Source organism: Charadrius vociferus, unplaced genomic scaffold (genome assembly GCF_000708025.1).
Source record: "Charadrius vociferus isolate BGI_N301 unplaced genomic scaffold, ASM70802v2 scaffold430, whole genome shotgun sequence".
Taxonomy (NCBI): Eukaryota; Metazoa; Chordata; class Aves; order Charadriiformes; family Charadriidae; genus Charadrius; species Charadrius vociferus.
The window spans coordinates 2,615,849-2,643,246 of record NW_009646541.1 but is presented as its reverse complement, the minus strand read 5'-3'; the positions used below and the strand labels follow the sequence as shown (position 1 = coordinate 2,643,246).

At 38.8% G+C, this 27,398-nt stretch overlaps 1 protein-coding gene across 1 annotated transcript in view; it reads right to left on the bottom strand.

Annotated features, from left to right (window-relative positions):
* Positions 1-1,420: 1,420 nt before the first annotated feature.
* Positions 1,421-27,398, bottom strand: part of BAIAP2L1 (BAI1-associated protein 2-like 1) — a 29,326-nt gene continuing 3,348 nt past the window's right edge. The window contains exons 3-13 of the mRNA XM_009885851.1: positions 11,592-11,653; positions 11,424-11,495; positions 10,961-11,098; positions 9,454-9,606; positions 8,824-8,991; positions 7,915-8,062; positions 6,522-6,729; positions 6,129-6,206; positions 5,651-5,816; positions 1,980-2,020; positions 1,421-1,496 (exon numbers count right to left, since the gene is read on the bottom strand). Coding sequence (XP_009884153.1) covers positions 1,421-1,496; positions 1,980-2,020; positions 5,651-5,816; positions 6,129-6,206; positions 6,522-6,729; positions 7,915-8,062; positions 8,824-8,991; positions 9,454-9,606; positions 10,961-11,098; positions 11,424-11,495; positions 11,592-11,653 — 1,310 coding nt within the window. The remainder of the gene's footprint in view (positions 1,497-1,979; positions 2,021-5,650; positions 5,817-6,128; positions 6,207-6,521; positions 6,730-7,914; positions 8,063-8,823; positions 8,992-9,453; positions 9,607-10,960; positions 11,099-11,423; positions 11,496-11,591; positions 11,654-27,398) is intronic.

Here is a 27,398-nt window from a genome sequence, read left to right as displayed (position 1 = left end):
ACTGAATTATTGAAAGCTTACGGATTCTAGGTTGACTTGCCTCTCCTGTGCTTTAGAAAAGGGGCTCAGGTGTGGGTTCCACTTCTGAAAAGCTGGTGTTCCAAAATGGGATAGGGGATATTTACGCAGGGTTCCATAGCAAATGACACATCCGTGGCCTTGAACTTGATGAGAAGTAGAATGAGCGGATTCTACCTCTGCAGCCATCACATGGTCATATACTATTTTTTGCTATTAAGTAACTGAAAGGCATTTCACATGACTTGAATTCACTGTTGAGAGTAGTAGAAGGCGGCACACCACAATGAATATCCATGGGGTACTGGAGGAAGCACGTACGTATGTAGGGTAGTTTAGAGTGAGGATCAATCGCAGCCGTCACAACACAGACTTCGTAGGGCAGGAGGGAAATACCACCTGAACAGTACGGCGATAGAGCACCCAGTGCTGGTGCAGGCTGGTTTCTGAGATGATTATTACTGTAGGGGAAGTCTTTCAGACAAGCTAGCGCTGTTGGATATAGGAAAATCTGAGCCTGAGATAACAAATTGTACAACCAAGCTTGTGACAAGTTAAAGGATGAGATGCTGCACTGTGCCGGCGTTTAGCCCAGTGCTAGGCTCCTTAACCCAAAATTTTCAAACGTAATCTGTTTTTCTTGTTTGGAAGGCTGCAGTAATGGAGTAACTTCAAAGGCAGCTTTTTATATTAGCATTTGAGAAAAAAATAATGGCACTGTTTTATTATGACTTCTTATAAGACTTAAGTTTGACAATGTGTTTTAAAGAAAAAAATATTTAAGAATGTGTTGACAGTACAACATTAGACTTAAAAAAGCTTTCTGTTAACACTTGAAAATTTTTATCCGACCATAAAGCAAAGCATTACAAATGGTCTATTCTTAAAGGATAAATATTTATTTATAACCTAGGGTGTCTTTCTTAAACAAAATAATGTATAATCACTTTATACAGGTAATTCTCTATTCTAGAATAAGGCAGTTGTTACATTGTCCTGTTCAGAAAAAAAAAAATCTTTTTTCTTATTAAATAAGTGGCATATGCAGGTTTATATTCTAGAACTTACCATTGCAGTTTCCAAATAACGAATGCCAAAGATTGAGATTTGCGAGCTATTAGTTACATTGGTTTACTAGAGTATCCAAACTAGCTCCAGTATTTTCACAATTCCTACTACAAAAAAAGGCATACTGTAAAATCAAGCTAAAGTGCTCAAACATTAGCCCAAAGCAATTAACTCATTAGAAAGTATAGGTTTAAAAAAATCAGAATCCATTCCAGTATGATTCTATTGTACAGTAATTAAATTTAAATACATTTTTAGAATTAGTTTAGATAGTAATTGTCATTACTGAAAATGGTGTTTATAAGGAGGAAGTATATGTGTCTGGACCGTATATTCATCGAATAATTGGTGCTGATCTGTCGTTGGTTACTGTTGGTCTGAGTTTCACAGTTGCAAAAGGATTTTCTCCACTGAAAAGAAATGCACAGTTACTAGGCGGCTTGCTGCAATACACACCCAAATTACAGTTTTAGACTAAAGGATTCTGTGCAACTCTTAATTTAACTGGAGTTTTTAAAACAAGCTTCTATCTGAAGACTCACTTTGCAGTCATCCAAAATTAGGGAAGTTAATGCCCAGTTAGATATGGATAATTTCTTTTAAATGGCTCCCAGTCTTCAAATATGTCTGTTTTTAACCCTTAAAGACATAGTTTAAGTCCTGCTCTCTGTCAAACTCCTGGAGAAACACTTATTTTTCTGAGAAGGGCCTGTGTGTTGTATTTTACTTGAGATACGTGCAACCAATTGTAGCCATGTTTTACCAATGCCTAGGAAAAGTCACAGCCTAATGAAAGAAAAACATCCTTACTTCCCCTCACAATCAACAGAATAATATAAGCCAGTACAAAAATCAACGCAACTAAATTAGTATAACAGCTTTAAAAAATATACCTTAGAAATGGTGGTTTTATAATGCCGTTCATATCAGGTTTCTGTAAAAGAACATATTTACATAGATTTACAAAAACGAGCTGGAGGTGATGTTGGTACCCTGCTACGGAAAGCAGCCCCGCTCATTCAAGCAGGCCAAAATATTTAGCCATTTAAATAATTATTGTGAAGTTCAATTGAACTATGGAGAGGTAGTTGTGGAGCGGAAAATTATCTCAGAACATCAAAATTAGTTAAAAAATGGTGTTAGCATTATCTGGTGGGTTTTTTGTAGTGCCCAACACCCACCCCACGTTTAAGACTGGTGATCACCTGAGGTCGAGCTGGGCATGTTATAGGTTAAAATAGCAAACGAACGTCACTGCAGCACCATCAACCCCCAGGGAAAGGCCAGAACTACTCACAGCACAGCTGTCACCCCATACTGTTCCTGTGGCATAACTTACAAACTGCTGGTTCTCACAGCAAAACGCCAAAACTAGGCTTGGAGCAGAGCTTACGGAGCCACAGTCAGTGTAGCTTCATGTAACTGTAAAGTCAGGAAGTTTAAAACGGCAGCAGCCAGCGAAATTACATATTTAAGTATTAAAAGCCTGAAGTGAGGACAGATTTCTGATCTAGATGGTTTTTTAGCTATTGTTGAATTACAAAGTACAACTTCAGGTATCACCTGTGACTTGTGAGTAGTGGTGGTGAGTAAAAAAAGGGCAAGAAACCAGCTGCTGGCATGTACGTACATGATTTGCTTTGTTTGTACGGGAGCGATACAAAAGGCAGAATAGGTTTGCATATCTATTGCTAATATTTCATTATAATGAAGCTGTCATGTAAGTGTACAATCTGAAAAGCCTTGTTTCTATCGCGACAGTGGGCATGGACTGCCTTCACAGTGTATTTCATCCCTGCGAAGTTCGGCTAACCCTAAGGTGGCCGGGGCGCTCCGGCCCAGCGCGGCTGCAGTGTGTGGCACAGTATTACCCTTCGCAAGCCTGTTGGGCTACACGGAAGTCTGGGCAAACAGTTAGTTTAGACTTCCCCCCCTGCTTTTTTCTAGCTTTTGTTAATAATCATACTTAATGAATGACATCTTTCAAACTGCAAACTAATTGCATTGCTTCTGATAGGTGTCAGATAAAGTTCAAAGTGGAAGTCTGAATATACATTATTCATGTAGAAGCAGGAACATGCAGCAGCTCGACTTGCACTGACCACTCCGTCTGTATGGCCATTTTGGTTCCAGTACTTGCAGTTCCACTGCGGCAGAAGGGCTGCGAGCCTCTCCTCTTAGGCACAGCGCCTGCTGGATCCATAGCTCCTGGCTGCCCTGCTCACAGTGCCATGATGCAGGTGAAGAAATCTATTTATTCAGGGTTCTTAAGCACGTGCTTGACTTGTGATTCCAATGAAATTGCTCATGTAGATGTCATAAACAGACTTAGACCTTAGAATTAGGCTAATCAGCCCTTAAAATTAACTAGAATGCCTGCATTACATGCTACTTCTTACTGAAGACCAACCCTCAAAGCTCTATCAACTACTAAGTCTTTTTTAGTTAATACTGTTCTCCTTAGTACTGTCCTACATAACACCACATGAACAATTTAACTTGCAAGAACCATTCCTCATCTTTTCTTCTGGAAATCCTGAGCTATTTTTTCTGTGTATTCTGAAACAAAAATAAGATGCCTCAATGAGTCGTTTCTTGTTTCTGCTTAAAAGACACTGTAAGCATACTGTTTTATCTGTACGTAAATTCCATACGAGGCTACAAACCAGCCTGGTAAAATGTTGAGCTCATTTCTAAAGCCTTATGGTGGTGTGAGGGCTGGTGACTGGCATGGAAGCGGGAAGGACAAGAACACCCTGCAACTTTCCAAAAGCATGGAAGTAAATAGTGACTTTGGAGCGAAACACTTGGGTGGAAGTGCAGTGACCCTCCTCTACAGGTAAGAAGAATCGTGGGGTCACAGTCAAAAGGTGGCTGCTATGAGTTATGGGGTACCTCAACAAGAGCAGTCATTATTTTATACTCCAGAATTCCTAATATAGTTTTTTTAATCTTGCTTTCACTACGGAAATTCAGAAACTGAAAAAAGATACATTTGTTGTCCCCTCTGAAGAGGCTATAGGCTTCCATTCTGGCCTCCAAGGAGAAAGCACTGTTCTAATTAGAATTCTGTCCTAGTCTGCAACTGAATGATCCGCCATTCCTCTTGGGTTTTCAGTTCAACAAGAACGTTAGTCCACAAGCCTCACGTTTATTCCTACCCCCCCTGAACTGATGCCACAGAACAAACAAACCCACCCTTACGGTGACTACTCTTGAGACCCGCTTGAAGCCAGTTGGCCACACTGAGGACAGCGGCACAGGACGGGGACACTGAGACAATTCAACAGATTCAGTGATTTTAAAGCTCTATATAAGTTGTCCTGATTGTGCACTTAAATGAAACAGGAGTGGAGGCTTCTTTGAAGATGACCATTGTTTCCTGATGCCTTTCCATTTTACAGGAGTACTGTTATAAATATTCTGTCACCCTTTGACCTTAAATGGACTCTCACCACTAATCAAAGTGTGATGCAACAAACTTCCAGTTTCTGCTTTTTAGGTTCCTTTAGTTAATTTTACTCCCATAAAGTACAAATTTACAAAGGCCATTTCAATTTCTACTGTATGATTCAACAAATTACTTAGAAAGAGAAAACATCTGTCAGAAGAACAACCCAAAATTTGCTTAGATGTTACACTGACATATAAAATATTTTACTTGTACTGATAAATAATAAAATGTAATTTTTTTAGATACTGGCACCCAACTATAGGATTCCTGACCTCTGAGAAGTTTGCTATGGTACCTACTGATGGACCTTTGCATCTTACTCTGGTACAGCCTCAATTTCAGCAGTGACAACCATTTTTTTTTTTTAAAGATATATATAAAATCACAGAAAGTTTCTTTGCTGTCAAAATGCGATCTCTGCTTCGAGAGGCTTTTTGAAGAGTCTCCAAAACATTTATCACCACCAGATAGATACACATCAGCAAAACATTATTTAAACAAGCAGCAAGACAACTAGTAGTTGCTTAATTTGATGAGATTAGTCTTCATTTTGAATCATTGTTTGCTGACTTTATAGCAGAAATACTGGCTTTATGTAGCATTATCTATTCATAAAAATGTATTTCCACTCAGCTGTGGTTTGCTGAACATCGACGTTTGTTAGTACATACATCCCCCAGCGACATCTACAAACTCAACACTGACTGTCATGGGGTTGCGTAAAGCATTCCTGAACACAGGGTTTATACTGCTCTAAATGCCCCATCCCACTGTAGCTCTAAAATCACTTAAGATGATGGATTTGTACTACTTCCTGTGAGACGTTCAAGTTTCACAGATGCCATTCCTCAGAAGTTTGCTATGCAGAGTACGTCTCCTAGTACTCTTAGTTATACCCCCCAACAATTCTCCTCCCTTCCCGTTACTGCAGACGGACTGCAATGGCAGCACCCCACGGTGCCCCTGACGAGAGCTGCGCCGAAGGACTGCTCAAGTCAAGAACAAGTAGCTACGGTAGAACGTTCCAGGGCCTCACTTAAGAGCTCAGTTAAGTATGTCAAGAAGATTAGGCAGGGCAGAACATTTGGATTCGTGGTATTGGTTACTTACCGGACCTGCATTTTCTGGTCTGTCGGTCGGTGTTTTAACAGTAGTACCTTTGGAAGGCTCCATTCTTTTCTCTGTTTGTGAAGACCCCAGATAGTCTGGTGGTGGGAGGACAACATCACCTTTTTCCACAAGATTTACAGAACTAATACTTCGGATTGGTGCGGGGCTGCAAGACAACCCAAAAATAATATTTTCAGTTCCTATAATACATCTCTCTCACTTATCTTTAGCTCCAGGAAAGCACAAAAGTGAATGAGCTGAAAGTTACTAACAGTGCACAATCCTACTGAAGTCTGTGGGACTCTAAATTATAAAGTTGGGGTGAAGCTAGTTCTTGGGTCTTGAAGGCATCATACTACGGACTGTTAGAAAGTATTTACTGTGTACGTTAGGGAATAACAAAGATCATGAGCAAAAAAATAACATTTATTAAAAATGTTAGTTTGGGCATTTCTGCAAGTCCCACCCAAAATGTTACCTTGGCACTGAGACAAATGCTTTTTCTTCCGCTGGTTCTTCCAGTGGTCTGGTATACGACGACGGAAACCATCCTTTTCTGTAACGGGAAAGGTTTTTTCAATTTCATATTACATAAAACTGGATAGATCTTTCAAAAGACAACATTGGACAACACAGTGGACTCAATGAACTGAGATTTAACTTTAAAGACAAGATTTCTGACGATACCAAATTAGTGTACAAAATCTCCCTAAAATAAGTGCAGTGACTTATCTTGCAGGAAGACTCCAAGTCCTCAGTCAATGATAGCCAGCAAAAAAGGTGGAAAACCATTTACTAATATCTGCCAGCAAAATCTGATGCGACATGTTTTTCTTCATGCTCAAATTGGGTAATACATTGATTATCTTACACTTTAGTAGAGTCATGTTCCCCATAAAGCCAGCCATCCTTTTCCTCGGCTACAAGAAGTGTGATGATATCCCCCTGTGCAAAGCTAAGCAATGTCTTGTTACTTCCAGCAGTATGTGGGAAGATTGTCTTTACTTTTTGCCTTTTCATTATATTTAGACCCGTGGCAACAGAAGTTGAACGTGATAAACTGGCATCATCTGAATTCTCTGTCAAAAAGAGAAAAAAAAAAAAAAAGGAAAAAAAGCAAAAATTAGCCACACGCTAACAAAATTAAATACAATTAGTAGTCTGACAGGAAAAACAAAAAGCAGATAAAGGAATACTCAAGTGCAAATCGAGTTCTGAGATTCTGTACTGCTCTGGCTTCCACTTACACACCTCTCTGCCAATTATCTGCCAATGTTTCTTACCACCGTGAAGCTCTTAATAGCACGTGCATTTATATACACCCCCATCACAATAAAGTTGAATCAAGAGACATAAAAAGTTACATAAGTTTTAACTTGCTACTTCTTTCGTCTTTTGGCATGAAAAACACTAAATGTTCACAGCCATAAAAGACCTTTGAAAATTTTCCATTCTGAAAAAAATGTAACTGTATAAAGTTCAAGATTTCACAAATGTGCCTATGGCACTCAACGTCAACGGAACTGGTGAGAGCTGCAGATACCTGGCACTTCGCAGACACCAGACAGCTACCAGAAGACAACTTAAAGGAGGTCTCAAAATTGTACGATATTTGACCAGCACAATATTTTGTAACATTTTTAAGGAAGAAATGTTGGAATTGATATTATCACATTGAAGAGTTCTGCATTTCTTATATTGTGATCTAGGCTTAGTTCTTTCCCTTCCTTCTCTATAGCAGAGAAAGTAACAAAATCAATATATTGGAGACTTAGAAAAATTTTAATAGGATTTTACATTTCAGGAAAGAAGAATGAGACTGTGCTCCTTTCGTCCCATGTGCATCCTCCCCTAACTGCCACATGTCCCTAAAGGAGACCAAAGCCAGCCTGTAATAGTCGTTTATGTTTGTTTGCGTGCACTGAAATAATCACTCCAATATATCTCGTTCAAAATTATAGGATGTATTCTTCTGATATGACTGGAAGTCATAAGGGCAGTTGAGTTGGGTTAATCAGGGACACACAGCACGTGATTAAAATAGAATCTACCTATCCTGACCTCTGTGTTACTGCAAATCTTTGCTTCTTATAACACATTTGTCCTGTTAGGTAACTTATGTAAATACTTTATAAAGACCATTTTCCACGCCTCTATACGTCCTGGAATTCACATTATCATAGCAGTCACGGGGTCCTGAGATATTTTTGCACACTATAGTATGACATTTACACTTGCACAGTTTGCAACAAAGGGACACTGACCTGCTGAGTTCGGTTTTTCAGAAGATGTCTTAGGAAGTGTCGCAGGATTGTTAAACATATCAACCAGTGGACTGGTGTACGCCCTACCTGTAGGAGCGGGGGGCACCTTTGATGCACTTTCATGATGAGGATAAAAATCATTTCCAATCTAGAGTAACGAGAACAACAGTATCACAACACTGAGGAGACAGCGACAACTTATTTGCAACATTAAATTCTAGAAAGCAATGCTTAAATATTCCCAAATGATGCATACTTAGACCCATCAGAAAGTGCTCAGGTTCCTATAAAATTGCTGATAGAATAGTTCGTAAGAGGCTTCTGTCCCTTGATAAACATTTGTTAGTGGGAATGCTACAATAGCTCTTTTTTCCAAAAATAGCACAGCTACGCCTAGATAATCCCCAGATTTTTTTTTAGAAGTTTACTAATATAATTTAGAAGTTCAACAACTAATGATGACACAACATACAAATAGGTAGAATTTACAATCCGTACCCTAATACACTAATAAGAATCACAGAGGGAAAAAGGAAGAAGAAAAAAAAAGAAAATAACATTTTGTTTCTATTGAACTACTGAGCATGTAATTACTGTTACTTCCAGATCAGAAGGTAGGAAATGGAATGGTTAGAACAGGAGTAGTTCTGAGGCTGGGCTCTGCAGAAAAAGTCTTAGGTACCCGCCTGAAAACGGAGCCCTGTCTGGATAGGCGCTTCTGCCCACTACACTCTATTCTTCCAGTTGCAGAGCTCCAGCGTAATGCTTCTGCTTTCCTACCCAGCCACGGTATGTTCCAACAGAGGTGCAGTATAGACTCGACCCCAAATGCTTAGGTACAATAGAAGCTAGCGAAGCCACCCCATCCCCGTTTAAGAGAGACCCTTTTGCCATCACAGAACAACGTACCGTGCTATTTCTCTCTATCATCGGTGAGGGCTGTGGAGTTCCCGATATGGGAGTGGACCCAGGTGTCCGCATTTCGTCTATCATCATTCTGACTTTCTCAGGCACTTTGGTGGCATCGCTACAGATCTCCTGCCACCCCGGCAGCTTGGATTTTAGGAAGTCCGCACACTGCATCCAAGTTTAAAAGGTACTTGTCAGAGATACACTTTTTCATAAAATTGAACAGACCTACTTGTTAATTTTCATTATACCAAAGTGAGAACACCAGCAAGATGGAAGACTTTTCACAGATTTTCAGAAGTAATAGCTCTTTGAAACAAGTAATATGTTGTAGAAAGAGACTGTCCTTTTTCAGGATCAGATACTGGAAATACCCAATCAGTCCATGCATTTTTTTCTTAATATACGATTTTTAAAAAGTTACAGTAACCCTTTATTGTTGCTACAATACAGTTAAGAGAATGTCGCATTGTAAACATTTTCAATGACCTGATCACAACACTCATTTGGCACCGCAGTGTTCCTAAGAGCTATTTTAGCTCTTGATGGCAGTCTGATCTACATACTGCAGGAGACACTATATGATTAGGTTTCAGGAGTTTCTTTTCTGTTTACACTCACAACACTGACCTGAACGTGATAGAAGTGTATGTGCTGGGTAAAGCTGCAGTGCTTGTCAACCAGAAAACAGAATCTTCTTTTTTCTTCAAGGAGAGCTTCTCTGCAGCCTTCTGCAATAAATCTCTGAATATCACTCTGTCGAGAGCTCACGGTTTCCAAATACTAAGAGGAAAAAAAGCCCCAAATAATCACAGTCTGAGTTTTATTTGACACTATATCCAATTACTGAAGCAAACTGCAGAAGCCTTAGACAGGGCTCTTGGGAAGACGGGGTGGGGTAGGGGGGCTCTGCTCCCAAGGCTTTCTCTTTCCCGCACACCCCTACCCCCTTATCGCACTGGGTAAGCGTCTGTTCCCATTACAGGCAATCGGGACTCCGTTTAGGGGCTGGGGGGAGGTGAAGCAGAACAAGAAACAGTCTTTCAGCCTCTAAATAAAATGCTTCAGTGAATAAGAATATGACATCAAAGCAGTAAATGTGCTGAGCGGTTTTAAGGCCACAGGTGTTCTAATTAGACTAATTACCTTCATCTGCTCCAGAGCAGTTACGTTTACTCTCAAACCTACAATGAATCTCTACTCCATTTTAGAGAGGGGAAAAATCAGTTACTAAAAAGACTAAACTAGATTTGTCTGCGGTTATGAGGATTCGTGGCTAAACTGTGATTAAATGCAAACCTCAAATTCTCAGCCCAATACTTTACAAAAAAGAACTGTTATGAACATAGGTTAAAAGACAGGTAGAAAGGTAGGCTAGTACTATTTATGTTTACTGTACTTTGTTATAAACAAAACTTTATTTGAAAAGAAAATTAAAACAGAAAAATGTGGAGAAAAAATATACAAGCTACCACGAAATAAAATTGTTGTGCAAATAAAAATATCAACGGCAAGTATTCGTTGAGAGACACATGACAACCAGAATATGACTTACTATTCTAAAGTTTCTCATCATTGCCTTGCCATTTCTTAGTTCGCCTCAAGATGGCGATGCAGTTTTAAGAGCAGTAGGAAAGGTAGTAAGTGATAACAGCAGCTGGCATTTGCCTACTTTGGGAAATTAACTTATAGGAAATTACGACTGAATTTGCACGGCATAGCTGACTCCCTGTGTAAACCTCTGCACTGCGGTGTAGTTACAGAGGTACTTAAAAAAATAAATAAAAATCAAGTAGCGATCAAGGGATGAAACCTAGAAACTGAAGCAGAAGACTCTGAATACATACAGCGGAGCAGTCCAGAGCTTGATTTCCACTGGAATACATACTCTAGGAGTGCCTTTCATATAAACCAACTCTGAGGAACCAAAAGTGCACGTTCTTTGAAACTGCAGAGCTTAACTGTTGCCAAACAACTTACAGAGGAGTTACGTGTATTAACTGATAACAATGCATATACAGAAATCGTGGTAAGCTTCAGAAACGAAGTTTTAAACCAGACAGATGTGACTTGTAATAGCTTCTGTTGACCATGTCTCATACAAAGAAACAAATAACTTAAGAGACAATACACCAACCTCCATTTCTTTATGCTCGTATTTCATTACATTTCGTGCTCCTTGGCTTTTCCTTCTGATTTTTTTCAGCTCAGCCTGAGACTTCTCTAGAGAATCTAACTTGCTTCTGTGTTCGGTCTGGTACCTCTTTAAAGTTGCCTGCAATCAAAGCATTCACAACATCTCATAATGCACTCAGCCATGTAACTGGGTAAGTGACTGAAAAGCATTACCATAATCTATGAGATATTGCTAATACACATCAAGTGAGTTAGGCAATTGCCTCTCTCAACTTTAGTTTAAAAATGCTATTGTCATGCATTAGTTCCCTTTTTAACTCAAAATAAGCATGAAAAATTTTGCCATGCTTATATAGCTAAAACTCAATTCTAACATTGATTAATTTTTAGCAAACAATTTCTGAAAAAATCTTTAACTAGGAATAGATAAATAAAATATGACTTTTAGAATTGAATGTACTTACAGTCATATATTTTACATCCAGGTCTGTTTTCTTCTCCAGTTCAGATATAATTTCTTTATGAAATTTTTTGAACTTTAAAAGCAAATGAATGAAGGGTTATTAAAAATTGGCACAAGTAATTTAATTTCAAAAGGAAAGTAAATTAAAAAAAGAAATTGTTTAACTTACACTCTCCTCTAGACTGTCATTAAGTTTCTTGTGTGTTCTTGAAATTTCTATGAGAACTTGGCCTGTTGATAAACATACAGCGGTATTTGTTTCTTTCATAGAGTTCTGAAGTTAGTTAAATATTTTTTATTACTGCTCTTTGTTAACTAATACATGTATTAACTATAATATATTTAAGAGGGAAAGGCAATTTCTTGCTGTTGCTCATCACAGCAGTTTAAATAAATAACTAGATCTGGCCAGAGACAAACCAAGAAATTCACAAGTGATAGAAGAATAATTAATCATACGTTATTATGCAAAACGGACATGGAGTCCAGACAAAATAAATACTTCCTTCTCTCCAGAAGAGCTCATATTGATTTAGCAACAGCCTCTTTCCTTGCCAAGTCAGAGAATAGCACACAAGAACTAGAGATATTTGCTACTATCCAAATAGCGGCTGGGTTTTAGTCTGAAAATTAAACTTTAGTGTTTATTAACTGACTGGACCTTCAGAATTAAGAAAGTGACCTTTCACATTCATTCAGAGCACACCTGCTAAACCAGATCCGATAGATATGCCGATTCGTTTCCCATGCTGTTTTATCAGCGAATACAGCCTGACTGTACAGCATTAACTAACAGCCAAGAAGCAGCAGATTTCTCAGCATCCTCTCAACAGTCCCTAAATACGCCTCGTATGCTCTGCTGCCTTCCAGCACCGAGTTACACAGCTGACTTCCAACCTCCAGCAGTTAAAAGCTGGACTGTTTCGTTTTGCTTTGGGAGGGTATAGAGGAAAAACACCTCAACCCTTTGGGTGTGGTTCATGCGCAAACCGACGTAAACGGTGCCTGCCGCGGCCCTGCCCTGTTTGCAGACAGCCACATCATCCTGCTCTGGATACGGCCGGCCACATCATCCCCACTCCCTCCGCGGCGCTGGCACGGACGCACCGAGGACCCGCCAGGCTCGCCTGGGAGACTGCAGCACGCTGCTGAGAGTAACTGGAAGTGTCCTGAAGCGCCCAGTTCGACTTCACCAAATCAGACCCCTGGATAGTTACCAGGTCTCAACCAGGAGCCCTTAAAAAAACTGAGCAGTGCCGGGGCCACGACCAGATTCCCAAACTGTCGCATCTGAAAGCCTCAACTAGAGTTGTGCTTCACCGCCACTGCATTTCCACGGCGAGAACAGCAGGTTCAGTTCCACAGCCGATTCACTGGCATGCCTCCTCCAGTAATCCGTCTCTTCCGCAATCAACCTGGCGGTTATCCCACCGTGAAGAATTTGCCATACAGGAGCTTGCAGTATTGAACCGGCAGTCGTACTGTGCTAGTGTACAGGCAGGCCCTACAACGCTGCACGCTATTCTGCGATGCTGATTTCGTATCACTGGCAGAGTCGCTGCATGGCACTGCTGTGTGTCCCCTCTTATTTGTTGTAGGATTCCCTATTTCTTTCTTTCAAAGAAAAGAAAAAGAAAGGATGCATTAACCGTTCAACACACTGCTTTACAAATACGGTTTTCTACCGTCCATATTCTTTGAGAACTCCTCCTGAGTTAGTCAGCAGAAACTTATCATCCTATAAAGCCTCAGATCCTTCACCTCCCAAAAGGTGCAGATAATTAAAAAAAAATGGCTAAATAAGATGAGTGACAGAGCTTTTCACGAGACCCTTCATCTGTCTTCTGCTTTCTCAACATCTCCCCAGCTATCAAAACCTGTCTCCCCACAGTGTCTACTTTATGTCCACCTCTATGTCTCTTTGCACAACAGCCTAACAGGAGACTTGGAAGAGGGAATCGGAATACAATGAGAACAGTCAACCCCTTGATTAGCAAAAGGGATTTGCGCTCAGGATGGTAGATGGCAGACACAGAGGGGTGCTTTTTCTTTTTCTTTTTTTTTTTGGTTAATACGTAAGTTCTGTACAGCCTACAGTGCTATGCTTTTTTTGTTCATATTTAAAAGTTGCTGGTGACTACAGAAATAGAAATAGTATGAGAAGTGAGAGATGCTACAGTAATAATTGCTCATACGCAACAGAAAAGTAAATACAGTGTAGCTACATCAACCCTTGAAGTCAGGGACATGCGTAAGCCACCTTGGTAACTGAGGCTCTAGAAGCGAACACCCTTCAGTCCATAGTGTTTCTGTTTCACCAAACTCAAATGAAAACATACATTTTAGACTGTAAAGGGCTTTTAAAATTAGAAGAGTTTTGTAAACACGTATCTGCAACTTAAAAAGGAAAATAGTGTTTAAAAGAAATTAGGAAAAAAGAGATCAAGAAGTACAAATAAAATTACAAAGTTGGCTTGGTTTTAAATATGCAGACTAGAAAGCTATAGGGGAAGTTATAGAAGTTCAGGGTGAGTGTTGAAATGGCCCTCAAAATAATTGCCCTTATAGATTTTTGTTCTTTTTAAAATGAACTTTGTGAAAAGTCTGTTCTGAGAATCTGCTGCCAAAGCAGCGTGCTGAGCTAATGCTTGGCCAGGCTGAGGCAGCCCACCCCAGCGTTCCAAGCACCGACAGCCGCGCAACAAGGTCGGGCATTGACTCGGCCCTCGGCGCCCGCGCACACTCCCTTCCTCTGGCCTGCCCTGCCACCGCAGTGTAAACGCGCCACAAACCAGCCCATTCACCTGGGGCGGCAAGAATGGAAAACCTGACGCTCGGAGGTTGTTATTTTTGTCTCACACAGCACTTGAGCTGACTGCAGCCTTCAAGTCTTTTGGCCTTGAATACTTGGTTATAAACAGGTTTTTTCATCTTTATTACAAAGAATACTGCCAAAACGTGTCCTGAAATTAAGAGAACTTTACACTTCCCTCTAAGTGGTTTGTGCTGGATTATTTTATGAGTTTATTTTAGAGAGTTCTACAACACTCTTAAATAGTATTTTTAGGTATCAGTGACTGTATCTCCGATTTCATTTTCTTGTTCTCTCAACCAAAGACTCCCTGTATGCTGTGCATCAGGCAAAAGCCATTCTATGCTGGGATCTCCTTACCGCCACCAGTAACCCGCAGGCACTGTATGTACTGGCTCACCCATTTGATTTCCTCCTTCATGTTTTGAATCAACATTTTGAGAAGAACCCATAGCACACTCTGACCTATTAAGTTTTAAATTACAGTTTAAATTCTAGGTCAGATTCTGCACATTTTTATACTGAACATATACCATGTTTTTTATTGCCAGTTTAAGATAACGGGTTAGCCACATTTTGATGGCCCTCCCAAATAAGATTTACACAAGGAGACAAGTTTTTGTAAAAGACTAATTCAGGAAAGGCAAAAGAACCCCTAGCCTACATGTAAGTGTCCAAGTGGAATGGCAATTGAACAGCTTCAATATAATATCTTGATTTTAATGACAGTGATAAATTATAGAATAGCTTTAATAAAGCACAATGGGTTACTCTGGATTAATAACAGTATAACCTAAGGCCAGGCTCTAATGTTCAGTAATTATTCATCTTGCAAAAAGGTAAATAAAACTACTTAAGGTGAAGACAAACATGCATTTCTCACATCAACTAAAAATATTTTGCTATGTATTAAAGCTGCTCATGATCAGGTTTTATATATGAGAGTTCATAACCCACAATAACCAAACATTAACCTTGTCATCATTTATTGGCAAGCCCCAAACCTGTCAAACATAACGACAGACTGGAGTCCATGATAACACACCACCTAAGCCCAATTTGTGGCAGACATACTGTAAACTGGAACCGGTTTCAGGCATCATATTATGTAATGAATTAATAAACCAAAACCACCCGTCTTGATGATAAACATAACTATTAAAATAACTGCCTTTCAGAGATACTTTTTTCTGCTCTCCATTCCCCTGCACCCTGAAATCTTTGTGACTAAAAGAGTAGAGGTACATTAAATACTCCCACATTTGTTTTAGAAAACAAAAATGTACTTGTAAATGGTTATAGATAGTTGTTCTGTTATTTTGCTATTACCTTTTAAGCGCACTCCAGGGAAGAGAAGAAACAGTCTTTCAGACAGGGATTTTGAGGAACATCTCAAAAGCTTTAAATAACTTAAAAATAGAACAAAAATTTCTCTTATGGTTCTTGAAATCATGCTGCATAATACAGCTACAATAGGAAATATCACCATGAACAGTAATGCCAAGTTCCATGGTAAATTTATTTTAGTTTCAACGTGCAGGTAGAAAGATCTTCTAAGCTGAAACTTCAGGAATTTGTGGAATATTTTTAGGCTTAACCAAGGCTGTTGGATGTATCTCTATTTTCTATTGAGAACATAAGACAGACTAGAATTCCATCAATGCTGTTGGGTTTGCCACCAAAAAAAAAAGGAAAAAAATAATCACTAACCCAAAATGTGTAACGGTTATTTCTCCATACACAGCATCCCATGAGAGAGGAGACATACTTAAAAGACTGTCTTCACAGAAAATGAAAAACAAGGAAAGCCATTTCTAACAGAAGTACTTATTCTTAAGGCCAGAATACAGAACTTCTGCAGCCGTTACACTTCAACCTCACCATTCGCACTGGGTGATTGTACTGGTTATTTATCTCTTCAGCTTATGTTGACTGTTCTTATGAATAGAAGACTTAGTTCAAGTTAGAAACAAAAATGGAACTCAATCAAATATTAAGAGCTACCAACAAAATCACTAAACTTTTAAAAGACTGAATACCTATATTAGAATCAATAAAAGTATTCATTGCAGCACCTTACTTGAAATATACTTCGATATTGTTTTATTTAGAGGAGGTTGCTCTTGAAAAAAATGTCAAGTCTCTTAACGTAGGTGTCTGGGAACCGACAAAGCGCTGAACTACATCGCTCATTTGTCTCCTGTTGTCCTGTTCTGCATTCAGGGCAGGTCCAGTAACTCCATGTCTTCGAGATGAAACCACATAAGTATTTACATTAAACAAGAGGATGAAAGGCTGAGTCAAAGCTGTACATGGAGACAGTACAGTTCAAGGGTATTATTAGATGCCATTTCTGTCAAGATGCTCTCTTTCTTCCAAGTTACCTTTGCCCAGGAGAAAGGCATGTATGAAAAGGGAAAGTTAGAAACAGAAGCCTTTCAAGGCAGTAAAACAGAAAGTTTCAAAGGAATACAGTATAGCAAATAAATAAGACTGAACAAAGCATCTGTTAAACCTCAAATGCGTTAAATTTATCATTCTTTCATAGGAAGGATTTATTGCAGAAGTATTTAATTGTGCAGATGCTTTAAAAAGGGCAAAAAGCCTTAATGGAATTTAATGTGAAAGAAGAAAATCATAAAAAAGGACAGAGTAATGTAAAACTTCCCAAGTTCTAACTGTACATTGCTTCTAATACAATTTGTCCAGAATGCTTTAAAAACCCCCACAATCTGTAGAATTAATCCTAATATGCACATAAATCAATAGGACTAGGTCAAGTCTGCCTCTCCTTACTGCATGAACGAACATGAAATAGGAAGCAAGGAGTAAATCTCTCTGTAGTTCATTTTATAAAGTGGCATTGACACATGACCATTCAACGCCACTTTTTGAAGGTGACTGCAGAAGGTGAAGGGGAAGAACAAAAAAAAGAATAAAACCTGCAATAGAGAACAGGGGAAGAGATTTCAGAGTATAATCAAGTATTAAGTCTGCTATGCGTGCTAGATGTAGTGCCCTGGAGCAGCACCTCCGAATAGATAGTTGCATTTTGCTAAAGCAGCAAATAAATAAATAAAATCTGTAAATAAAACAAAAATAGAAGCAAAGAGAACTTCATGTTCTAAATGGCACACAGATCAATTTTTATTTTAAAATACGCAGAGTTCTCACTAAGGCTGTGAACAACAGATGTTTCTCTGATATGTCAAGCAAATAAATTAATTACTTTAAAACAGATTGAACACAGGTTGAAGTAAATGAGACTTCCATGACACAATGGCTGAAGTCTGTGTATTCATGTACTAGTCCAGTAAAATAAAATCCAAGAGTGATACTGATTATGAACCACGAGGAATGAAACTGAACATTATGATATTATTGGACATGTAAAAATAAATTTTAAGTACTATGCGGTTAAAGATATATAAAGATAGAAAAATGTAGTCCTGCTAACAGCATGTGTTGTCAGTCACTTACACTAAGCTCCGACACAGAATAAACTAGCAGCAATTATTCATTTAACATACAAATGGTCTCATGTTCTCGGCTCACCTTTAACTATGTAAGCATTTTATATGAAGTTGCTTTCAAAGCATCATTTCTTATCTAAAGTTAGCTCACAATATTTCAAGTAATTATCTGAAACTGATTTAATGCTCACAGTTAAGAAGTTTCAGTTTCTCCACAGCTCAGTTTTATCACTATTTTCTCACAACTTCCGTTACTTCTAAATATTTAAAATCTTTTTAGATATTTTACAGTCTCGTTGATGCAGAAGAGATAACCAGACTTCCAAAGTTCCTAAGACCCTGGAAGATGCCCAAGTCTAAGTATCTTGCCTCCATGTCTATACAAAACCAGTAAATAAATAGGATCGTACAAAGACACTGTTGCTGATTTTGGGAGTTGGGCACCAAGGGTGTTAGGTGGTGATGAATTCCTTGTGCTCTACTTTCTCCTTCTCATAGGGTTTTGCTGCCCGCGTTCCTCATATGGCTCCCTAGTGGAAAAAATATATCCTAGCCCATGCACAGAGTTTTTATGTATGGTTGGCCAAACTCAAAACTTCAAGTTAAAAAAATTACTATACCCTCAGTTTTCACCAAGACAAATAATTTCTTTCCAGCTACACCATAGCCAACGTACTTTAACAGGAGTCCACAGCTGGTTTAATGAGCAGAGACTATGTTCTAGGTACAACATACTTTATTCTGTTGGAAGAAAAGGACATTTTACCATTTCACATTTACAGCTAATACTGTACTCTAAGTTCTATGCTTCCCCAAATATTTGTTTTATTTTGATATGTAAATATTTATACGTACATATTGTACATACATTTGTATGTACATATTTGTACAGGCTGTACATACAAATACCTATCTATCTCTCACTGACAGCCTGTTCTCTCTGCACCAGGGCCAAATAGCATCAGAGGAAATTTTCTCTTGGTCATCCTCTCTCCTAGCGAGCTTCTTGGACCCCACCAGGAGCGTACAGCCAACTGGATAAATTGCACTGGTGGCTACAGCTCAACTGTGGCCACCGTCTTCTCAAGGAGTCACAGGCTTCCTATGCTGTGGAACTGGCTGGAAAAATGCATTCAGGACCAGTTATAAGATGGTGGCTGGTATTTTACCCCAAATGAATATCTGTCTCTAAAGGGAAACACAAAAGCCTGGCCACTAAGTCTCAGCAGCTTAGCTGCATATTATTTGGAATAAAGTTTCCTAGAACACATACTTGGCAACCCACTCTTTAACACTTCCCCTGTCGTTAGATTACACATTGCTCTCAGCCTGAGGAATACAATCAGAGAATCCTGCTATTCAACAATCCTTCTCCCGTTTCATAATTACACAAACAGTGAAGGGATAGAGCACAGTTCACTTGTACTGCAGTAGCGTAGCACCTCTTATTTATCATACCATTTTATTTCATAGTTCAGGATCAAAATTTTGTCGTAATCTTTTCCTTGTTGTAGAACTTTGTTGATGATCGTATGAAAGAAAATAGTGTAAAACTGCACAGTGAAGTACTTTCCCCAATACGTAAGACAGAATTAAAATCCTGATTTTTCTTCAAAACGTTGGGATATTTAAGTATGAAGAGATAGCTATTCCCACATAAGACTTTACAAGAGTGAATACATAAGAGGTTATCAAAGCCATTACAATTTCCAGTTACTCTGAGTTTGTTCTTGGTATGATGCTCCTATCTTACAATTTTAAACAGAACAAAAGTATTAGCTTACAGCATATTTTAAAGAGGAATGTGCCTTTATTACAGTTTAGGAAAGTTCAGTCTGCTAGTCTAATTCCCCTTTCTCTCCCAAGCTGTTTTGATCTCTTACTCAAAAAAAATTTCAGAGATTAGAATTTTTTAAACCTACTATATCATTGAACAGATGTTAATTAACATGAAATATTCATCTTGTTTCAGATGATTGGTAAGCATAGTAACTAAATTTCAATGTTAAAAAAAGAAAAGGAAAAGCATACACCACATAAATAATGCATGAGAAATGGCAAGCTTGTTTTTCCACCTGTTACTCCATTACTAATATATATGAAGGCTGCTGTAGGCATTTATTTTTTTACCCAAATATACAACTCCACACTATATTAAGGTATGTATGTCAGAGACTGATCTTTCGTAGGGCCTTGAAAGCCGTATATACAACAGTTTTTCATACTTGAGCTGCAATGGTGTTAAACAAGTGACTTGTAATCCTTACCCAAGTCAGGTGCAAAGAAAGTCAGTTGCAATACAGCCACAAGCCTGAACTTGCCCGTATGAAGCCCAGCTGCTTCCAGGCAGGTTAGTTAGGGCAGATCATACAGCAGAGCTAATCGCCATTTTTCAGCAGGACAGGAACAAACAAATCATGCTAAACAGCAAAAACTGAAGTTCTTTATGGGTTTCCAGTACTAGAGAAGATAACTATTTAAGCTATCATTATAAATGTTACATGACAGTCAATAAAATGCAAGGAATCACTGCATTTTTTTTATTACAGCACTTTGGAACTGCCATCGAGTTCCCCAGTCTCAGCAGTGTCCAAAAAAAAAAAAAAAAAATCCACACCCAAAGCGAGGCAAAAGTTCTGATAAAAGTCTTTTTTCTTGGAAGTCCAAGACAACTGGTTCCCCTCCACCCCCCTCTCACCTTAGGAACGTTAATGACATCTACAACTGATAGTGGATTTTTTTTTTTCCTTCAGAAATAATCAGTTAAGAGCTCCGTGTACATACAAAATGTAGTCAGACCTTCAGTTAAAGGACTTACAAGCTAATCACATACGTGATGTCATTTTCTTCAGAATGTTGTGATTTACGTTCCATTTTCAATCTATTTCTCTAAGACGACAACTAAGTATATTTTTTCTACACAGGCTCTCAGGCTTATTTCTTTGCCAACAGTCACACCTGAGGCTGGCAGTGAAGACAGACGATGATCGCTAAGCATCAGCTGAGAGATGGGCCTCTGCCGGCCCTTCTAGCCCCAGCACCTCGGGACCGACCGGACCAGGTTTGGGTAAGTTCAGAGAGCTGCCGGGGAACACACACCTGCCATGCACGCAGAATGCCAGTTCTCACTTTGGAATGACTCTTTTCTAGACAGAGACTAGCCGCAATCGAGAAAACACTGTGTGCACACACAGGTGAAGTTCAGGGCATCCCTTCCAGGGTTTCCACTGCGAGATGAAAGAAGTCTTCACTACCGATGAGACTCGTGTGAAATGTAACTGTTCCAATATAGTCAGAAAATCTTTAGTGATGCCCTTCATGGTATTTTTGCTGTTCTCTCAGGCCTTTGAGGCATAACACAGAGATATCAATTAAGTACATACTCACTGTAAGTGTTTTGAACATCTTATTTTTCCCCTGAGGGTGTGTGGTCACATCTATCATTAAGGCTCTTCTGTGCTAAACTCCGGAGCCATCCAACAGGAGTAGGTGTCCTTACAGAGGCAGGCGCAAAGACACGTGCACTGCTGTCATTAACGCTCTAACTGTAACGCTAGAACGATGCATCACAAGGAACAGTACTGCCAGTGTCTCCTACGAACTGTTACGTTAACCACCCCGAGAAATCCGGGGCTACATACTGCAAGTGTTATACCTCTATCTTATCACTGACTAAAATCAGGAGAATCAGCTTCAGTTTACAGGTTGGGGGGGGTGGAACAAAATACTGAAATTGACTGACAAATATGACCAATTATCTAGAATTTAATCTGACAAAATAACTGGAAAGATATCACTAAATGTTTATGCATATTTGTCGTCTTTTCTTCCCCTATTGCTAGTACTCTGCAGCATCAGTGCAAAAGTTTACATGCAGAACACTAAACATCAAAAACCACAGTACTGCTTCCAGAGAAAAAAAAAAAAAGATCTAGAAAGGCCGGCGCACGTCCTCCCATCTTTCTTATAGCAGACTGGAGGATTATATAGCACAGACCCAGAGTGTCACTGTAAAATCAGAAGCCACAAAACCTCACTGCTGAAAAAAAATACACAACGACACTGTATTTCCTTTTCAAGACAGCTCTCCGCATACTTTGCTTTTATAAGAAACGAACGGAGTGGCTTCTTCCAATGCAATTTCATTATAGATGTAGTAGAAGAGCATTTTATGAATGCTTCAAAGGAAAAGCTGGCCTGATCCCCCAAGTACTGGAACCGCAGCCTGTAAGCTAGGGTCCCAGCCGTCCCCACCGGCTGAGGTGCTAACGGCGTTCTGTACCTGCTGGCACACTTCACTTGCCTTTCTCCCCAACACAAGCTATTCCAAAAGCAGAACGCGTACACTGTAGAAGAGAGGACACATGCAGCGAGTAAGATGGGACAAGATGACAGCTCTCTGTTCCTTAGTCTAACCGAGCGGGTGAAGGGAAGGGCGCGAGGTGTCATCTTTCTAAGGCAGTGAAATAGGATTCCAGCTGAAAGGGTCAGTTTATATGCTAAAGCAAGCCAACAACTCTGCCCCCCTCTCCCCCTTTTTACTGTCTTTTTAATTGAATGGCAACTAGCTACATTCATCCTAAACGATGGAGTTTTCTCTTTTTCTGCTTGGGGTTCCCAAGAAGGAGAGTGACACATAAGCGCTGGACCAGAGAGGCTGCAAGAGAGCGGCAGCCCTGGAACGCACCCGCTGGAGGCGCAGTAGTGCTCATTAATCAGGAAGGAAATAGACACTTTTGAATGACAAATACTTGCAAGATTGTGTTTTAAAAAGATGTTATTAACTTAAATTACAGTCCAAGTAGAAATTTTTCAGCACGAAGATATGTTCTTTTTAGCAAAATAAGAGTTTTCCAATTCAGTTCCAAACATTTTTCTTTATGACTTGGCCACTTAAAGCTCAGTTTCTGATATAGAAAGCCTCTCATCCAAACGACAAGAAAGAGAAAAGTCCACAGGGCTTCCCTTAGTTGCAAATGTAAAGTGAAGTGGTTATCACTGGGGGGGGTGGGGTGGTGAAATCAGATAGGACTCTATAGATTTAACTTCACACTGCTAATTACATTAATATTAAATTTACATTATTATCAAATTGTTAATCGTTCCAAATAAGTTTTACAAGAATGAGACTACAGAAAAAAAGACTATAACACAGAGTAATCCTTGAATAAGTTATCGGTATTGATTAGATTAAGGAAGAGATTTTTGTCTCCCCTCATTTTCCTTTTAACATGCTGAACTAGTTCCATTGGTCAAGACCATACAGTGTAATATTTTTCTTACAATTTGACTTCTTATAGTTGGACAAGCAAGGAGTAGTTTACACTTACTAGTTCTTGAGCAATAAGCTCTAGGTACAGACCCATAATATAATTGTGGGTGACTGCTATAGATACTGTTGCCACCCAACAGACAAATTGGGACTTTACACCCACAATATAATAAATGAGTTTAGCACCTGCCAGTTATTGTAGCTACAAGAGGATAGTTGGGAAGATACGAAAAGTAATATTCAATGACTGAGCAAGATATTGCTTCCTGATTCCTTGAGCAAATGAAGGCTACAAAGACAGCCTATGATACTAGAAAAGAGAGTTCATTAAAATAATAAGCACTAAAAATTGATAGGACAATGCCTCATAAACCCATATTTTGGACAAGACAAAAAACATTAGCAACACATCACGAAAGTCGCTATATCAGCGCTCTCAGTGGTATAGTATCTACATGAAATTATTTTTAGTGCATTACTGAAACTAAATTTTATTGTGCTGATGTGGTGTGGTGAAATTTGAATAGTATGACATGCTAACATTTTTGAACGTGCAGTTTCTTGTTTCCTATCTTTTCTTCCTAGTGGGATTTCCAAAAGTTGCCTAGGAAAGATATGCAAATTCCATATTGCAGAATAACTTGAACTACATAAATTCAGGTTATGTTTCTAAATGCTCATAGCCAAGTCTGAGGGACTACAAGCTTAGAAATTTAGGGAAATAAAAAACTAGAAAGAATGTTGACCTAAATCAACTTATCCCTTATTCATAAGGGCTGTATTATGAATGCAGTATATTATTCTACTTCCTCAACTTACTCATATTAAGTTATTCTGTACTAAAATAATTCAGAGCACTTCAACCAGACTTGAAAAATACAGATACTAAGTACAAAAGCCCTGAATCAGCTGGAATATCCAGATTTCAATTTCATTCTCATTTCCCTCTTCTGCCCCAATCTCATTTGACAGAAGAAAGCACTTTCTGGCTTTTTTTTTTTTTAAACTTGATTTTTTGCCCCACTTCTCTGCCCTCTATGCATTCCACCCTCTACGTCAAAATTTTTCTTCCCTATTTCTTTCCCATTTCTGTTTCTACCTTGCCAGGGGGTTGGCATCCATTTTACTGTCTCATTACAGGAAGGCCACCTTCTGCGTCTCCTTACGAGAAGGAAAGATAGACTGTGTTTTTGATACAAATCCTTACGTCACACTTGGCAGTAAATATGCTCCAGGTCACCCAGCAGGTTTGGGTTTGAACTGTAAAACGACTCAGTGCCATATTCCAGTAAAGATTCTCCATAAATTCTAAAGAATATTGTGTTTTAGCCATCTGAGCCTTGTAGTCCTTTCGCAATTAAGTGTAAGAAGTTTAATGCAACACAACCGAATTTAGAATAATACATTATTTTTCATCTGCCACTACTAAAGGTGAAGTTGCTACAGGAAAGCCCTGAAGCCTTGGTTCCTGCCTCGTTCCCCTCTTCATCATTCAGAAAACTGCTTTTAGTATGAACTGTATCTGCAGAAGTTACAGCTTAATACGCTAACTTAATACGGAGAAATACAGTTTAATACGGAGAAAGGGGAAAAGGGGGGGGAATCTTGTTCTAACACCTTTCACAGCCAAAAGCTACTTAGTGGCTGATGGGTGAAACACAAAGCTAATGGTAAAGGCACGTACATTTAAGATGAGTCAAAGACGATTAATTGGCAGATACGCTTTCCATTCATTTCTGCTGTAGACAACACAGTGAGGTAAAACACAGCACTGTGGATTTCTGACTTGTATGAAATCTTGCTATCTGTAAGTCAGTTGTCCTGATTATGGTTAAATTGGTAAGCAATGGAGGGGGAGACACACGACACAGACAGGGACTTGATTGGTTTTAAACAGAGAAGTTTCAAGCATTAGCTTAAATATTTACTTTGGATGTTTCAATTTTTTATTACTCAAATTAAAACCTTTACATTTTCCGGTTGTCCAAAGACCTAAACACTGGAAATCCAGACCACAGTACCTCAATTTGTGCTCAGATACTAAAGCATTCCAAAACACTTTAGAACTTGGTCATTGTTGGTTTATCTAATTCATTGTGAAGAGCCAGGATAATGTCTTAAATATTAAAAATATAATGATCTCCTGCCGACATCTGTGGGAATGTTGCTATTGATTTCAGTTAATACAGGAAGAGGCCTTATCATACAATTTGAAACATGGGAAAAGTAAAAAGTTACAGAAATATTCCAAACATCAGATTTGGATACAGATGACATGCACACATAAGATTATAGAAATTGCTCCTCTCTGCTTCTTTGCCAGTCACCTTTGGACTGTTGCGCTTATAAAACAAGCTAGTGTGTCAGCTCACTTGATGCTCAACAGAACACATTCCAGAAAAAGCAGTTCACAGGCATATCACAAAACTTAACTGACAACTACTGACGTCTTTTCGGCAAAGATAACAGAAGTATTATGCACGATAGAGCTGTTAGTGGCCAATAACATATTTTTTGGCAAGTCTAAAGGAACTCAGAGAAGAGAATTCCACAGTGGGCTGAGCCTACGGTAACTCCACTGGGATTAATAGGATCCATAAACGAGCAAATCACAGCAAAGTTTGATCTATCCGATACTGCTCAGCGTGCATCTTAATATTGTAAAAATACTAAAAGGTGCCGTAAATTCTTTATTTGCTTTTTAAGCAAAGATACTTTTAATGACACCTGGGGTGTACCATATTTCTTTGCTAAACAGTTCAGTATCGTAGCCCAGCTTCAGAACTATTAAGACTTTCTCAAGAAAGTGCAAATGCGACCTCTCTGACTCCTGACCACGTTGTCCTGCCTTTTCCAATGTTCACTGAACTTTCCTTATCTCTAAATTAAGTATTCTATCAGAGAGTGTGCTGGAAGAAATCCAGAGTTGCTGTTTTCCTTAAGAAAAGGTCTTTCTGCAGTAACAGCTTAATCAGAAGATGAACAGACAGCAATGTTAGAGCCCTAACCCTGAAGAAGGCCATGTTTTGTCAATGCACTATATCTAGAAAAAGGTTTATAATTTCAGGGAAGAATTCATAGTTAAACAAAAAAAATAGATTTTCAAGCACAATTCTGTATTGTCCCCAATAATAGGGAAAAACAGTTATTCTCAGAATTCAGCTCAAGGCTACCCAATGATAATATTTTCAAACAGGCAGACAATCTCCCCCAGTCACACAAAGTTTAATAAATAGATTACTTCCATCTATTTGACCAACTGTTTGATTGCAAAAGTTTTAATTATGCATTTGTTGATATTTTTCTAAGGCTCTGCATGGTTATCACTTTTAACTTTCTCATACTTTTGTTCTATAGTTTGAAGCCAACAACCCAGCTTTCTGTAAACAACCTGCAAAGCAAATACAGAAAGCGGCTAGGCTGGGACTGTTTGCTTTGTACTGTTTGCTGTTCTGCCGCTCCCAACTTTCAACACAGAACGTTAACACTCGCACAGAAGTGGTTTCAAAACAAATCATAAAATGTATGCAGGCACATAGAAAACCGTGGCCACCATTCGGGAAAGGTCCTTCTCCTCAATTCTGCTTCAGCAGAATCATTAAACACACATTTACTAAAAATATCCTTTTTAATCAGCTGAATTAACTGTGTGAGCTCTAAGAGCAGATGCACGTTACATCATTGAAAGAGTCCTGCATGGCCCATAATGACAAGTTCAGAGACAGGACACTTTATCAAGTTATTTTTGTCAAAAAAGCAAACCAAGGCTTTAAACAAGTGTTTCCTCTTTACAGTATAGCTCCTGCTTCTCTGTTTTGTAGTGATGTTATTCTTGTCAGAAATATTACAAAAACTTCGATGACAACTTCACTTTTGTAGACTGAGCAGTATAATTTCAGTGCTAGCCAAAGGAGTACAAAACTAAGCGCTGGTGATAATCTTTCCTGAAAATAATTTCTGAATTTTTGAAAGTACAGAACTTGGATTAATTTTACATTAATGTAAGTCTACTACATCCGTGACCCTACAGTTTCTCTTTCAAAAGCTCAACTATAAAATAAATATAATGCATCTGAGAACTTTTAGTTCTATGCTCGATCAAAAATAGTGAAGTGGAACTAAACTCTTCACAATGGAACTCATCCAGAAAATTGTCTTAGTTTAGAATTGCTATCGTACACTAGGACTCCTCATACCAATATTCTGTTGCAGAAATATTCCAACATTTATCTCTGTACTAAAACTCTAGCTACACATTTTTCCATATTTATTTATTATAGAATTATGTGAACTTAAAAAATATGTGCTTTTGAATGCACAGGCAGAAATATATTCACAAAAGTAAAAAAAAAACAAAACCAACAGGTGATTTTGTCAAAACATTGTATGTGTCTTAAGAAATAATTAACCTTAAAGGAA